The sequence below is a fragment of the Saccopteryx leptura genome, chromosome 2 (assembly GCF_036850995.1).
Source record: "Saccopteryx leptura isolate mSacLep1 chromosome 2, mSacLep1_pri_phased_curated, whole genome shotgun sequence".
NCBI lineage: Eukaryota > Metazoa > Chordata > Mammalia > Chiroptera > Emballonuridae > Saccopteryx > Saccopteryx leptura.
This window is the reverse complement of record NC_089504.1, coordinates 337,509,583-337,524,639: the sequence shown is the minus strand read 5'-3', so window position 1 is coordinate 337,524,639 and position 15,057 is coordinate 337,509,583. Positions and strand designations below refer to the sequence as shown.

Below are 15,057 nucleotides of genomic sequence, written 5' to 3'. Positions count from 1 at the left end.
TATCATCACGATAAGAAAGCGTGTCCCAGGCCAGCTCCCCCACTCTCAACCATCCACCGGGTGGATGGAGTAGCACTCTTCCGTGGGACACACTCAAATGGGGCGACATGAACTTCCCAGAAAGAGGCCACTACTATCTGCCTCAGGGAGGGCACACCTGGACAGACGGACCCTGTCCGACCATCTAAAGCCAGGGCAGGCACCCACCCCACCCCTTCTTTGCTACAGAAACCTGCCGGCCTTGGAAGGTCAAGCAGAGTGTCAATGCTCACCTGCAGCTAAAGGCCCCGCTCCGCGTGACCCGCCCTCCTGGAGCAGACAGAACAGGATCAGGAGGGCCCGTGGCAGCGCAGGGCAGGGCGACTCTCCTCCTAGGATCAGGAGGCCTGGCGCACCCCTCCCGGAGCCCTCTGCTTTTATAACCTCCCAGCGCCTGACTCTCCTCCTAGGATCAGGAGGCCCGGCGCACCCCTCCCGGAGCCCTCTGCTGTTATAACCTCCCAGCGCCTGACTCTCCTCCTAGGATCAGGAGGCCCGGCGCACCCCTCCCGGAGCCCTCTGCTGTTATAACCTCCCAGCGCCCACCAGCCCAGCACCCCCGCATGCTCCCACAGGCTCAGCTCAGGTGGCCCTCTTCGTCCTTCAGCCTTCGCCAGGTCCAGCTACCCAGGCTGCATGTTCCAGGGGCCGCTGCCTCGCACCGGGGCTGGCCGGAGCCCAGCTGGCCGGAGCTCAGCTTTGGGGCTGCAGGCCAGGGCGGGCTGAACTGGCTCAGGTCCCTTCCCAGGCTCTGCTGCAGTGGGGACAGGTGAGAGAGCACCGTGACCACAAGCCGTAGCTCGGGGCTCAGAAGGTAAGAGGCCCCCCAGGGAGTCTAAGGCTGTTTAAAGTCCATCTAGACCTCCTCAAAGGGTCACAGAGCCAGGCCCTGACTCCTCAGACCAGTGCACAAAGCCCTGTCCAGTCAGCGTTAGCCTTGGGACATGACAGTGCCACGCACCCTCCCCTCAGAACCCACGCTCCTGTCCACTGTTACCACCACCGCCTTGCCTTGGCACATGCTGTTCCTCACGCCTGAAACACAATTCCTCCCTTTGCCACAAACGCCTGCCCCCAAACAAGCCCCCTGTAGACACTGCACACTCCCCCTCCCAATCCCACCCCCAGAGCCCAGAACGGAGCCCCTGAGCCCTACAGCCATCTCTGGGCACACTCCCCCGGTCAGTCCTCTTTCTCCTGTGACTGTCCCTGGGACACTGGGAGAGGTGGCACACTCCAGGCTGGGACCTCATGCTCACGTCCCCCACCCCTTATGTACCATTTTTTGTTGTTGTTGTTTTGTTTTTAAATTTATTAATTTTAGTGAGAGAGAAAGGGAGGGGGAGAGAGAGAGACAGGAATATCAATCTGTTCCTGTATGTGACCTGACCGGGGATTGAACCTGCAACCTCTGTGCTTCGAGACAGTGCTCTAACCCAGTGTTTTTCAACCAGTGTGCCGCGAAACATGGTCAGGTGTGCCATGGGGAAATTAAACATGGGTCCCCAAACTACGGCCGGTGTGCCCGACACGGCCGGAGGAGGCTATTTATCCGGCCTGCCGCCAGCTGCCTCCATCCGAACATAAACATTCCCCTCACAATCCCTCCAGCTATCAGCGACAGGAAGAGTGGAAGCACAGGGAACGCTGACCAATCACCTTCTAGGATTCATCCCGACCACTAGCGATGAACCAATAGTAGGCCGCCTCTCATCCACACCCAGGAAGGTCCCCGCTCGGGCTGCCGCGCACTTGTCATTGTGTGGCCCTGGCGAGTAGTTGAAGCTGCTACTCCTCCCCATGGTCCCGATTTCTAATCCTGGTAAGGACTGGAGGTAAATGTTGCCACTACTAGATGAAGCCTCAGCCTCAGCTGGTTATGTCTATCCTGATGGTGTATATAGATATTTGACCTTTTTAAAAGAGGCCCCACAGAGGGTGATATACAATGCATCACAGTGTTATCTAACTTTAAAGCTAAAGTTTGCTGATCTTCCTTTGGACAGTTTTTGGTTATCTGTTGCCAAGGGGTTCCCCATTCTGGCCAACAAAGCTATTTTGACATTGCTCCCGTTTTCAACCACATATCTATGTGAGCTGAGCTTCTCAAGCTTGACTGCGATAAAAACTAAAAACAGAGAGAGACTGAGAACTGTTGAGGAAGAGCTTCGTGTGTGTCTTTCTACCATTCCTGCCAGGATATCCCTTTTGTGTTCATCGAAACAGGCCCAGGTTTCACACTGAGTATAAATACATTTAGAAACTATATTATTAACTATATGTATAATATGTACTGTGTCAGAGTGTCATTTTAGTAGGTGGTGTGCCCCAGGATTTTGTAAATGTAAAAAATGTGCCGCGGCTCAAAAAAGGTTGAAAATCACTGCTCTAACCAACCGAGCTAGCTGGCCAGGGCCTGTATGTACCGTTTCAGGGAGAGAAGAATTACCTAGTGGGGAAACTTGCCCATCCAGCCTTGGCACAGCTAATCCATGGTTCTCTGTCCTCAGCCAGGAGCTGTGTGGTAGCTTTACCTCCTGGGGGTCCCAGAGGAGCCGGCGCAGCAGCTTATACGGGGTCTTTTGTAAGCAAAGCCCGTCCCACCCAGCACCCCATTTCTCAGTACTGGCTTAATGCACTACACCCCTTGGTACGTGGACGGGAAGGACTGCGGTCCATCCCTGTGCCAGAGACCAACCACCACCTCATCAAGGAGGGGACTGCGACTTTGGACACCGTGCACCAACCTGAGGAAGTTTGGCTGCTGGCTCTGAGATCCATCAGGATCTCAAAAGGGAGAGAGGCAGAAAGGGGACCTCTGACGAAAACACGGTGTAAGACCACAACCTGCTCTGAAGGCCTCCCTTTAGTCAGCACGTTTCAGCTAGACATCCCCACGTGGGTGTCCCCAGGGGCCTCAAACTCAGCCCACTGCTCCCCCAGTCCTCCTCCTACCTTAGTGAGCAGTCCCCGCCTTGTCGATCTCACCCTGACAGGTCCCGAGGTACTAACCACGCACCCCACTCCCTCCCTGCAGCCCAGCCACCCTGAGGACATATCCTGCTCACACAGGCCCCTGTGCCTTCACCGGCACTGTTCCCTGTTCAGAACTCCTCCATCTGTCTACGTGGAGCACCACTGTCGGCTGGTGCTCCCAGAGCTTTCGGTACCTGTGCCTAGCTAAAGAAACACAAATAATCTTACACATTTGAGGAAAACCAGGAAAAAATACACCTATTAAGCAGCTGTCCTGTGCCAGAAGATTTTGTGCATCAGTCCCCATTCAAATGAGAAAACGGGATCAGAGAGGTTAAGTAACTTGCATAAATAAGGTTACAGAGCTAGGAGGGCTGGGATCTGAACAAGGTCTGATGTTAATGCAAGGAGAGTGCAGGGAATACTAAATACTCTTGGCAATGGCAGTGTCCAACATTCAGCACTAGAGTGGCCTCTCAGGTTGAGCCCTGCAGGCCATGGGAACAGGAATTAGCAAGGCTGGTGGCACCAGAACTTGGACCTGAGCTGAAGGTTACAGGGCCCACAGCGCTCTAGAACACTGACTACTGGCAGCTGAGGCTCCTGGGGCCTGTGCCACCCTGGCCATGGGGCACAGCCCTGTCTCCTTTCCTACCACAAGGAGCTTCAAAGGGCTACATGTGGGAGGATTTTACAAAAAGGGAGAGCAGAGAGATTTGAAAGAAAATTGCTAAAAGGAAACAGATGTGAAAATAAAAACTAAGGCAAAATGGAAGATGGAAGGAAAAGATGATAGTCAAGGGTTATAAACTGAGTCAGAAAGCCCTGGTACACAACACCAGTTTCTCTCTGCCGTGGAAGGCAGTGACCCACCCCCTGCTTTCATCTTCCCTCTGAACCCAACCCAGGTAGAAAGGAGACATGTGACCTTAGATGATACCCAGGAAGAGAGAAACAGGGAAAGGTGCTTTGTGTATAATCATGACGACTATGGAGCCATGATCCGTATTCTGTGGAAGAAGAAACCTGGGGCTCAGAGAGGTCACTCTACTTTCCCAAGGTCACACAGCTGGTGATCTGTTGTAAAACTGGAATCTGAGCCCTGGTCTGCTTGGTGTTCAAGCTCATTTTCTTGAGTCACAGTATAATGTCCTTTCATAAATCCTACCACCACTGTAAGGTGGCTCTACTCCCTTCCCTGAAGAAACTGGGCAAATTATGTAAGTTCTCTTGAGGTTACCTAGTTTTGTGTTTCATTAAATCCAAGATGCCTTTGATTTTAAGAGGCACTGTTATTTCGAGTACACCAAGAAAAAACAGGCACTGTCAATTAAATTATAACATGACAGCGAATGCACAACACATACCAATTTGAGATGTTAAATGTGAAAAAACTGTATCTTTGAATCTATAAAATATGGTGTGAGTATAAGTGGGGGTGCGGGGTGGGGACTCAGTCACAGCTCCTTAGACGGCGTGTGTGCACTGAGGGGTAGGTGATAACTCCATGTACACACAAGTGCACACACACAGAGGTGCTGTATGCAAGACCTTTCTTTGCTGAGAACTGACGCGATCTTGCAGATAATCACACAGCAGCGTGTTAGCCAGACCTGCCTTGTCGACAAGAACCCACCCTTTGCCAGGGGACCATCAATCCAAGGTTACTTAGGCAGAGGCTGTCCTGACCCCCACGCTCCACTGAGGAGAGCAGTCCGGCTCAGATGAACAGGTAGGCAGTCACCCCACGTGGTCACCTTTCTGTCCGGCTCCTCTCCATGTCTCCCGGGGCCTGCGGCCAGCCAGAGCCACAGCGCTTGAATGAGGCAGACAGTGTGGGCTGGCAGACGGGCAGCACTACTCCAAGCTGGCTTTCCAGCTGGGCATAGGTGGATAGGCAGGGTGGCGGTGAAGGGGAGCGGGGCAGGGGTGCAGCCGCCCTCCGCTTGGCAGGCAGCCTCTAGGAGGAAGGACCAGATGCAGCCCCACACCAAGCCCTGGGGAGATGGCTGTCACCTCGGAATGTGCTCTGCATCTCATTCACATTGCCACACGGGCACCAGCCGCCCAGGCCCCCGACTCTGCATCTGCAGAGGGGGAGCTGGTTTACTGAAGCACACAGCAGCTGCGGAAGTGGAGTTCTGCTCCTCCTGCAACGGCCCCCAGGTAGAGAAGGCTTTGCCCTGCCACCTTCCTGTTTCAGGGTTGACATCCTCCCTGCAAGAAGTTCTGTTAGGTGCTAGGTTATTAGTCACAAGAATCAAACCAGTAGAAGCTTGCAAGAACGAAAAATAACAGCTCACACATACACCAGACACTGTTTTAAGTGCTTTTCAAACATTTACATATTTGATCCACACAACAACCACAGGAAGGAGGTGCTAACATCATCATCATTTCACAGATGAGGAAATCGAGGCATTGAGAGGGTAAATAATTTCTCTAAGATTCCACAAAGAGCAACTGGCAGAGCTGGGATTTGAACCCAGATGCCTGACTCCAGCGTGCAAGCTCTTGGGCACTACATTATCCTGTCTCTCCAGCTACCTGACCACCCATCAGGGCCCAAGAGAGCAAGTGTCAAACCCACTCTAGCAGTTTAGGTCACAGTGACTCATTTTATCTTTACCAGCACCCAGTGAGGTAGATTCTGTTATCAACCCCATTGTAAGATGGAGAAACTGAGGCTCAGAAAGGTGAGGTAGCTTGCCCCAAGGCCCACAACTAGCAAGCAGCAGAGCCAAGATCTAGACCCATGTATTTTCTGTCTCCAATTTTTGTTCTGCTTAAACAGGCACTGAGCATGAGATGAAGGCACCTGCGTTTTGAGGTAGGTATTTCTCCTAGGAAGGCCAGTGATCGGAAGGACAAATCTGCTCCAGCTCTCCCATCCTTAGAGGGAGACGGAAGTCCAGTGGTAAAGAGTAGACTCCAAGTCCACCGCAGACAGCACGAGCCACATGAAACGTGGCTTCCCTTTTTATGGTAATAGGCTTGCAGAGCGAGAGTGGGGGTGACAAAAAATGACTCAAGAATAAGAGAGCTCCCACCCACTCTCCTACACTCGAGTTCTGTTTAGGTCTTCCTCTTTCTCATGCCCTAAAAGAGAAAGCTCCTAGGAGCAGAGCCACAGATATTAATGATAATAGCTACAGAGCTTTTGTTTTCTTTCAAATCATGTTTACATTGTAAAAAAAGAACCTACTTCTCTGGGAAGATGAAGCACGTTGAATCAATTAAAATTATACCCAACAGTCAGAAAATTTCCCATTTCTTGAAAGAAGTCAAGAAGTAGGGTTAGAAACACTGGTGTTACTAGTACTGGTCTGCTAGACAGCGCTGGGGTCAGAGGTCACCTGGACTCCATGCTGCCTCCTCAAACCTCCACGTGACACTCCTAGGATGCACACGGTTCTGGGTGCCTACTTTTCCTTCCTCTACACACACACACACACACTCTCGGGGTCTAGGCTGGACAGAGACCCCTCAGGAGAGAGAGACCCGGACACAGAACTGCCCCGCCAACTGCCCATGAGTAGAGGGTGGGAGAAGAAAAGCCTGGCACCCTGGGGCCCAAGAAGGAGATGAGGAAACAGAGCCCTAGGGGAGCTGGGCCAGAGGCTGCCAGCTACTCTGTGGGTCTCGTGTGCTGAACTTGCTGCAGCCCAGGCAACACTGACGGTGGGGCAGGGAGTTTGCGCCAGCAGGGCTCCGCCAGCTTAGTGCACAGCACCTGGCTGGGCTTCGCTGCCGTTGATTTGTGTGGTGGAAATAACAGTCTGGCAGGAACTGTTTTCACACTCATGTGGACAGGCTTATCTGATCTGACCCAGGCTGAGGGCAGGGAAGTCCACAGCAGCAACGACCACACACTGACACCTCTCCCAAGAAATGCCTTAATGCCCAAACCCCTCAACAGTAACAGTCTGAAGTGGGCAGAGCAATGAAATGCATTTTGTGCCAATGGATTTCTAGAATCAACTATACATATGTCCTCCTGGGATTCTGGGCTGTGTCTTGGCCACATCAGGCGCCTGCTCCCCACACCCCCAATTTCTAATAGCCTTCCTTTGCAATCACAGCAGCCTGCCTGCAGTTCTGTGGGCACATCTCACCAGCCATGGTCCCACCTTAGGGCCTTTACATTTGCTGTTCCCTCTGCCTGTACCTCTTTGGTCAAGGTGCCACCACCTTCTCAGCAAGGACTTCCCTGCCCACTCCATTTAAAAACACAATATGGCCTGGGCCCTGGCCAGTTGGCTCAGTGGTAGAGCGTCGGCCTGGCGTGCAGGAGTCCCGGGTTCGATTCCCGGCCAGGGCACACAGAAGAAGCGCCCATCTGCTTCTCCACCCCTCCCCCTCTCTCCTTCCTCTCTGTCTCTCTCTTCCCCTCCCGCAGCCAAGGCTCCATTGGAGCAAAGTTGGCCCAGGCGCTGAGGATGGCTCTATGGCCTCTGCCTCAGGCGCTAGAATGGCTCTGGTCTCAACAGAGCAACACCCCAGATGGGCAGAACATCGCCCCCTCTGGTCGCAACAGAGTGATGCCCCGGATGGGCAGAGCATTGCCCCCTGGTGGGCATGCCGGGTGGATCCTGGTCGGGTGCATGCGGGAGTCTGTCTGACTGCCTCCCTGTTTCCAACTTCAGAAAAATACAAAAAAAAAAAAAAAGACTGAATAAAACACAATATGGCCTGGCCTGTGGTGGCACGGTGGATAAAGTGTCAACCTGGAACGCTAAGGTCACTGGTTCTAACCCTGGGCTTGCCCAGTCAAGGCACATATGGGAGTTGATGCTTCCTGCTCCTCCCCCCTCTCTCCTTTCTCTCTCTCCCTCTCTCCTCTCTAAAAAATGAATAATAATAATAAAAAAAAACCCTTTAAAATCACAATATGTTGCTCAGCAGGCCTCAGCGCCCTGCTTCCTCTCCCACCATCCCACACACTGCCGGTGTACCTGTCTGCCTGGGTCTCTGCCATCACGGCAGCTCCATGAAGGCACTGCTGTCTGTTGTTCACCGTAGCACCTCCAGTGCTCAGCACCGAATCTAGCACAAATTAGATGCTCAAATATCTGTTGGATAAAAAAACTGCCTGCGTTGGGCATGTGGTGGGTAGGGGCTGGGCAAACAGAAATGGGGAAGGGTCTGTGCCCTGGAATGCCATCTGATGGAGAAGACTGCCACAGCACATCCAGGGGAGATAATGACACAATGTCCAGTAAGATACAAGGCGGGCCTGCCAAGTCAACGTGCCTGTCCCGTGGTGCCCTGCTAGTGGGGCAGAACCATCCTTTCATCCAGCAGGAAGACCAGCAGTCGGAAGACCTGTGTATTCCTCCTCAGTGGAGAGGGCAGTAATTTAATGCCCAGTTACTGACTCAAGAGCCAACAGAGTGGACCTGGAGGAAAACAAGAGCCCAGCCCCGGATTCTGAACACCTGGCCAGGTCAAGGCATTAGGCCCCTCTATCAATAGCAGGCAGCAGATAGACTAGATAAAGATGCTTCCTTTTCAAAATGCAAGGAGTGCTACCCCAGGGTCAGAGGGTGGGCACCCTTCATTCCGGCTATCCCTCCCCTGGCCAAGCTTGGCCTTCAGTCCCTGAGATGCCTGCCTTCCAGAATTGCTCTCCTGTTACTTTATTGGGAGCCTCTCCCACCCCCTTCACCTCCTCCCTACCCACACCTAAAACACATCAAGGGAGGTGAAATCCTCAAAGCAGAATCAATTGTGAAATAGCTCTTGGCATAACAGGCCACATCAGAGGAGGAACTGCAGCCCTTGGGAAGGAAGTTTCTAGTGACTTTGGTGGGAGGGGGGGTTGGTGTATGGGGTTGCAGAACGAGCTGTGAGGGTCCCTGGTGAACAGCCAAAGAGAAAGCCCTGGGTGTGGGGGCAGCTGGTTTCACCAGGAGGGGAGAGAATTAGGGGCAAGACTGCTTTAGGGAAGGGCACAACTGCTCTGAAGAGAGGGAGTGGGAGGGAAAGGACAGGCGTTCTCAAGCTGCAGCCCGGAGCCTCCCCAGAACAGGCTGCTCCAGGTCCCCTAATTTCTTCTCCTCTTTCTTCCCCCACTTGACTAAAAGTCCTTTCCATGAATTGAATCCAGGCAGTCTCTCCTACTGATCTTCCTCCGGACAAAGGTCACACCTCCCAGCCTGCTCACCTGGCCTGGCTAATTTAGTCCCTCCCTAGGCAGTCTTATCTCACATGCTGTCCTTAGTCATCCACCCCACCCCCTCCACTAAAGCCCAGGGTCCCCAAAACTACAAAACTGTTCCCCAGTAAGCATTTGCCCAAGCTGTGCTACCTGCTACTCAAGTCTCAAGTTCATTGGGTTCTCTCACTCCCCCAGACCACACATGGGGGACCTCACAGAGACCTCAGAAGACAACCCAGATCAACTTGCCCAACTGCTCAGAGGAGTTAGGCAGGGAGTAATTCGACTCAAGTTTGCATCTCCCAACGCCTACAAACATCTGAAGGGCAGGGAAACTGCTGGTATAATAGCCCCTGGACACATAATTAGCACTTCAGGGGTGTCAGCTTAGCATTTTAAGGCTTGGGGCCAGTCTATCTGCGTAAGCTGGTACTGGAGAGGTGGCAAGTCCCTGGTCACTGGTAGTGACTCACAGCACTCCTCCAAGACTGAGTAAAATGGTTACAGGGAGGGAGGGATCCCTACTGCAGAGGTCTGAGAGGCACAAGATTGGTAACCCTGCCCACTTTAAGATTCCTTTTTCCATAACCTGGCATCACTGTAACCATATTTCACCAGGGTGAGGACCAGGGGATGCTCCAGAGAGGATAGATATGCCTGCCCCACCCCCATCCCAGGATCTCAAGCGATTAGCAGCTGCCTCCAGGAAGGGTGGGCAATGATTTGGTAGATCTCCAGAAAATAGCCCAGGGGTTTGCCACACCAGGACTCAGAGGCTGAGCGCAGGAAGGTGACCTAGAAATAAGTCAGTAAAGCAACACTGACATGTCCCTCAGGGCCAAGTGATGTGTCGCATCCAGCCATCTGTGGAAGAGCAAGGATAGGGAGAAGTGGAACTGGGGAAAGAGGTACACTGGTGGGTGTACAGGGATAAAAGGGAAAAAAAGTCCGGGGCTAAATAGAGACCAGGTTCCCACAGCACAGACACGGTTCTTCAGAGGCTGCTCCGCCGAGATGCCTGTCGCCCGCAGAAAAGCGGCTGTGGCAACAGCAACTAATGCCGGGACGGACCCACTCTTGGGGCGCGAAGGGGTAGGTGTCAAGCACTCCTCCTGCTTCAGCAGTATTGCCGCTGGGAAGCAGTAGGGCCCTGTCCCCAAACCCATAACTAGGCTGGCCCTCCCCAGTGCGCGGCAGAACCCTTCAGAGAAATTAGGTGAGACAGGAAAACAGTCTTGGTGCAGCCGCCAAGCGCTGCGGGAAAACTTCGCTCGCGCACAGCCCGCTTCGAGACTCGGCCGGGACAGGAGCAGAGGTGCGACAACACCGGTCTGGAGAGGGCAGGCGCGCTGGGAATGGGGGTAGAGAGGGTCCTAAAGGAGGCGTCTGGACAAACAAGCTCCCTTCACAGGCAACTACATCTTCCTAAAACAACTTCTAAAACTGCGTCTAAAAGAGAAGCGGCCACCTCTCTCCGCGCGCCGAAGTCAGTCCTGCCAACCCTGGCACCTGAGTGCAGGCAGAGGCCCCGGAGTGGGCAGCGGTTTCTCTGCCGTGGCCCAGCGGGCCGGGATGCAGGTAACCTGACCTCCCCAGTCAAAGCCGAGAGGGCGGACACCACGGGGCAGGAGCTGAGCCCAGGCAGCGAGCGAAGTTCCGCGCTCCGGCAACTTCCCTGGCCCCAGGGCCGACGGGCCCGGCCAGGTGCGCGTCGCCAGAGCCCAGCGAGCCCGACACCCTCGGCTGCCGCTTACCTGGCCCCCGGGGATCGGCGAGGTGCGCATCCCCTGCCCAGCCGCGTGTCGGTGCGCTGCAGAACAGCGAAAAGCAGGCAGACACCGACGGGACGTGGCGGGCAGCGCGGAGAGGGCAAGAACAGCCCACGCACCGCCGCAGCAGTTCTCACGGTTCGGCACTAGTCCGAGGCGCCGGCCCCGCCCCCACCCGCGCCGGTTGCCGGGAGACCCGCGTGGGCCGAAGGGTTCTTTGTATCAAAGCTGCCGTGACATCACCAGGCGCCCGGGATCGGAGATCGAAGGGGCGGGGCCCGAGGCCGAGGGCGGGGCCTGAGGAGGCGGAAGCGCAGCCTGAGAACCCGAGCCACAGGGGCGGGCCCAGGTAGTCCCGCCCCCTAAGGTAGGGGCAGGTGGCTGGAGTGGCGCCGACCAATGGCCGCGAGGCGAGCCCAGGCAACACCCCTCCCAGGGCACGCCTCGGTGGGTGGAGCTCGCTTGGGACTTCTGGAACCCGCGCCGCAAGGTTACTGCCTCCCGGGTTTGGGCCACCGGGCCCTGGGTTTGCGGAAGACGGACTTTGTAAACATGCGTCTGCCTGGCGGGCTCTGTCACCACCGCTGTCCATTCCAGTTCACTCTGTTTGTGAGATATTAGCCAGAGCTTCCGGGCTCACGTTTGCTAACCTGAACCAAGACCTGTCAACCCCTCGCCGTCACTCCTACCACCACTGCCACCAGCCTGAGTCGGGTGGCTCCTAAATTGATTCTCATCCTGAATCCCACAACCGTCCCAATTTTGTCGTGTAAAGTCAAAGCCATGTTTATAACCAGCCCAGTAATACAAGGAACAGAGACAACAAGAACTAAAACTAAAAAGAGAAGGACCCTTTCTGTTGAATCCTAATAATAGAATTTAAATCTAAAACCTGCGCTTCTCATAACTCCACTATGCTCTGTATTAAAAGAAGGCAAAGAAGCAAAACAGTAAATACAGGATGGGGCAATGTAGGTTAACAGTTGTTCATTTGGAAAATAATACAATAATTAATAAATAATACAAGAATAAACTGGTTTTTGTACTTACAAGTGTAAGCCTACTTTTGCCCCACCCTGTATTGTAAATGTGGTTTCCTTTGACTTGAGACTACACTGTGTAACTGCACTGGGGGAAGCAGATTTATCTTCCTAATTGTCTGGCTAAGGTGGACATGAACCCACCTTTGCCTTCCCTGAGCTCTCACTGACCAACAAGGTAGCACTTTGGTGTGGCCAAGGCTTGTCACCAGGTGGGTGCTGTCAGTAGCGCATGCGCACAGACACACACACACACACACACACACACACACACACATAGCTTTTTCAGCCCTTTCTCTCTAGCTCTTTCCTCTCAACTTCCTTCTCCCCCAATATCTCTCCTGCAAATAAATTTCCAGTTGCCTCTTTGTTTGACAGGATCTGTGTCTACAGCAAAGCATTGCACTGGGGCTCCCAGACTTGCTGGGCACTCTCCAAAAAGAATGGCATTGACCCGAGGGAAACCTCTTAGCTGGAGCTGTAGGGGAAAGGTGGAAACTCCACTGCCACTGCTTACACCTTGCAGTACAGAGATCTATGTGTGGAGGACACAGACCATTCGTGTCCACCCCCACAGTCCCTAACACACAGGTGCACTGTGAGCACTGGCTTTGGACTCATACAGACCTATTTGCCAGCTGTGAGTCCTGGGACAAGTTATGTAACCCGAGACTTGGTGTCTTCATCTGAAAAATAGGAATGGCAGCAGTCTGCCTCATGGGTTGTGCACCCTGCACAGTGGGTACACTTAATTTAAGGCACTCACCAAAGGCATGGTACAGGAATGGGCCCATGCACTCTGGGCCTGCTCTCCCTGTCTTCCCAGCTCTGCCCGAGACCTTAGCACTGCCACCTCTGTGAGGTTTAAGGGTATGGCTAAGTCTACGGGTTCTATCTCAGTTTTCCTTCTTCCTTTTTGAGGCTCATGTTGCTCCTAAAGACTACAAGGCTCCAGAAAGCAGGTCACATGACAGAATCACCCAGAACTGAAGAAGAGTAGCAGAAACCTAAGGTGATCATTGCTTCTCTGGGTCCAGGCAATTGTCCCAGCAAAGGTCAATGGAGAAAATCAGACTTGTTAAGTCCCCTCCCTGCCCCACCCCAAAGATAGCCTGATTGACATTTTCAAGAGCTCTATGGAGGAGGTGGTACTAGTGGTCCCCTTTTTTCCCCAAAAAAGTGGTGGGGGGGAGCATTTCCAGGTATTTGTTGTGAAAAGCAGCATGGCAGAGAGTTTGAAACTTGCCCAGTTCTACAATTTAAAGTGGGGAAGTCATTTAATGTTTCAAAGCCTCAGTTTTCATCTCTATAAAATGAAAACAATATCTTTCCTCTTCCAGTTGTGAGGTTGAAATGAAATGATATAGTAAGTGTCTAGTACAATGCCTCCCATGCTGCAGGCTCTGGATAACTAGTAGCTCCTAGGTATTGCCAGCAGCATGAATGAGCCCCAGTCTGGCTCAGTGATTAGGTGCATAAGCTCCTGCACCAGAGCTGAGGATCCTATCTAGGCTTCACCCCCGTGTAGCTGGATGACCCAAGGCAAATTTAATTCCCAGTGTCTCAATTTTGTCACCTGTAAACTGGAGATAACAGTAGTATGCATTTTAGGGACATTATGAGGATCAAAATAATAGTGACCCCCCCCCCCCAAATACGTAGCACAGGACCTGGCACATAACAGGTGCTCAATAAACAGTGGCCATTATCAATCACCATATTGCACGAGGCTGGGAAGAACTGAGGTGAGGGTTAACACCTGAAGTGGCTTGTGGGAGTATTTAGGATATTGGCTTTTGGAGAAGCCCTGACATCTTTTACAGGATTCAGGGAAGCAGTGATCATTGTTTTGTTTTGTGTTTTGGGGGGTTGGCTGACTGTCTGAAATGGAAGGTGGGAACTGCAAGCTTCAGCCTAGGCCAGGGCTGTCCTGTGTTCACATGGGGGCTTGGAGGGAGTTATTAGGAAATACAGTCCAGCTTCCCGAGCACAGCCCCACCCATGAGCCTGAGGGCAAGGGGCTCTTGAGTTAGCTTCCCTTGTCCCTTAGCATAGATGTGTTTTACATGTCATGGAATCAAATCATGTTATCCTAGGAGGACTCTACAAATATTTAAAGAACTCTTCCTATTTTGTGGATGGAAAGACAGGATCTGAGGAGGCTGAGAACTTTTCCAAAGCCACACAATAAGAGATCAGACAAGCAGGGACTGAAACTCAGGCTCCTGACTACCAGTGCAGGTTCTTCTCCTTCCCACTTGCCTGGGATGCTTGACTGATGAGGTAAGAGAGGCAGGGTTTGGGGGAGTGGTGGAGAGTGGGCTCCTTCACAGAGCCTTGCCTTTTCAGGAGAAAGAACCATCTCATTAGAAACAGAAACCCGCCTGACCAGGCGGTGGCGCAGTGGATAGAATGTCAGACTGGGATGCATAGGACCCAGGTTCGAAACCCTGAGGTAGCCGGCTTGAGCACAAGCTTATCCGACTTGAGCACAGGCTCACCAGCTTGAGCGCAGGGTCCTTGGCTTGAGCGTGGGATCACAGACATGACTCCATGGTCACTGGCTTGAGCCCAAAGGTCACTGGCTTGAGCAGGGGGTCATTTGCTCTGCTGTAGCACCTGGTCAAGGCTCATGTGAGAAAGCAATCAATGAACAACTGAGGTGCTCCAACCCCAAAAACTGATGCTTCTCATCTCTCTCCCTTTCTGCCTGTCTTTCCCTATCTGTCCCTCTTTGTTCCTTTCACTAAAACAACAACAAATCCAGAAACCCTCTCCCAGGGAATGTACCCAAGAATAATTTTCAGAGTGGAAATCACTCTGATTAATTCTTTTTACATCATAAAACTGACTCTGCATTGTCATATGAGAATACTCCCATGATGTTGAAAGCCAATGCCAGAGAGAAGCAGATAGAATGTTGACAAGCAGGAGTTACTCTCCTCTAGAAACTGATGGGGGCAGAACAGATGTGGTCACTTGGGTGATCCAGGTGAAGGAAGAGAATAGTAAGTCCTCTCTGTACCATCGCTACCTACCTATGTCTATTTATTTCCTGCTGTCACCATGCAGG

General features: G+C 52.8%; 1 protein-coding gene across 3 annotated transcripts in view; it reads right to left on the bottom strand.

Moving 5' to 3' along the window:
* RAB11FIP4 (RAB11 family interacting protein 4) overlaps positions 1–15,057 on the bottom strand; it is a 119,160-nt gene that overhangs the window by 34,695 nt on the left and 69,408 nt on the right. The window contains exon 1 of one of the 3 annotated variants that reach the window (XM_066363771.1): positions 10,930–11,197. The exons of 1 other annotated variant lie outside the window; for it this stretch is intronic. In XM_066363771.1, the coding sequence (XP_066219868.1) occupies positions 10,930–10,959 (30 nt within the window). In that variant the 5' untranslated portion in view covers positions 10,960–11,197. Of the gene's footprint in view, positions 1–272; positions 397–10,929; positions 11,198–15,057 lie in introns of those variants that run through there. One more of the 3 variants, XM_066363772.1, reaches the window with a different exon arrangement.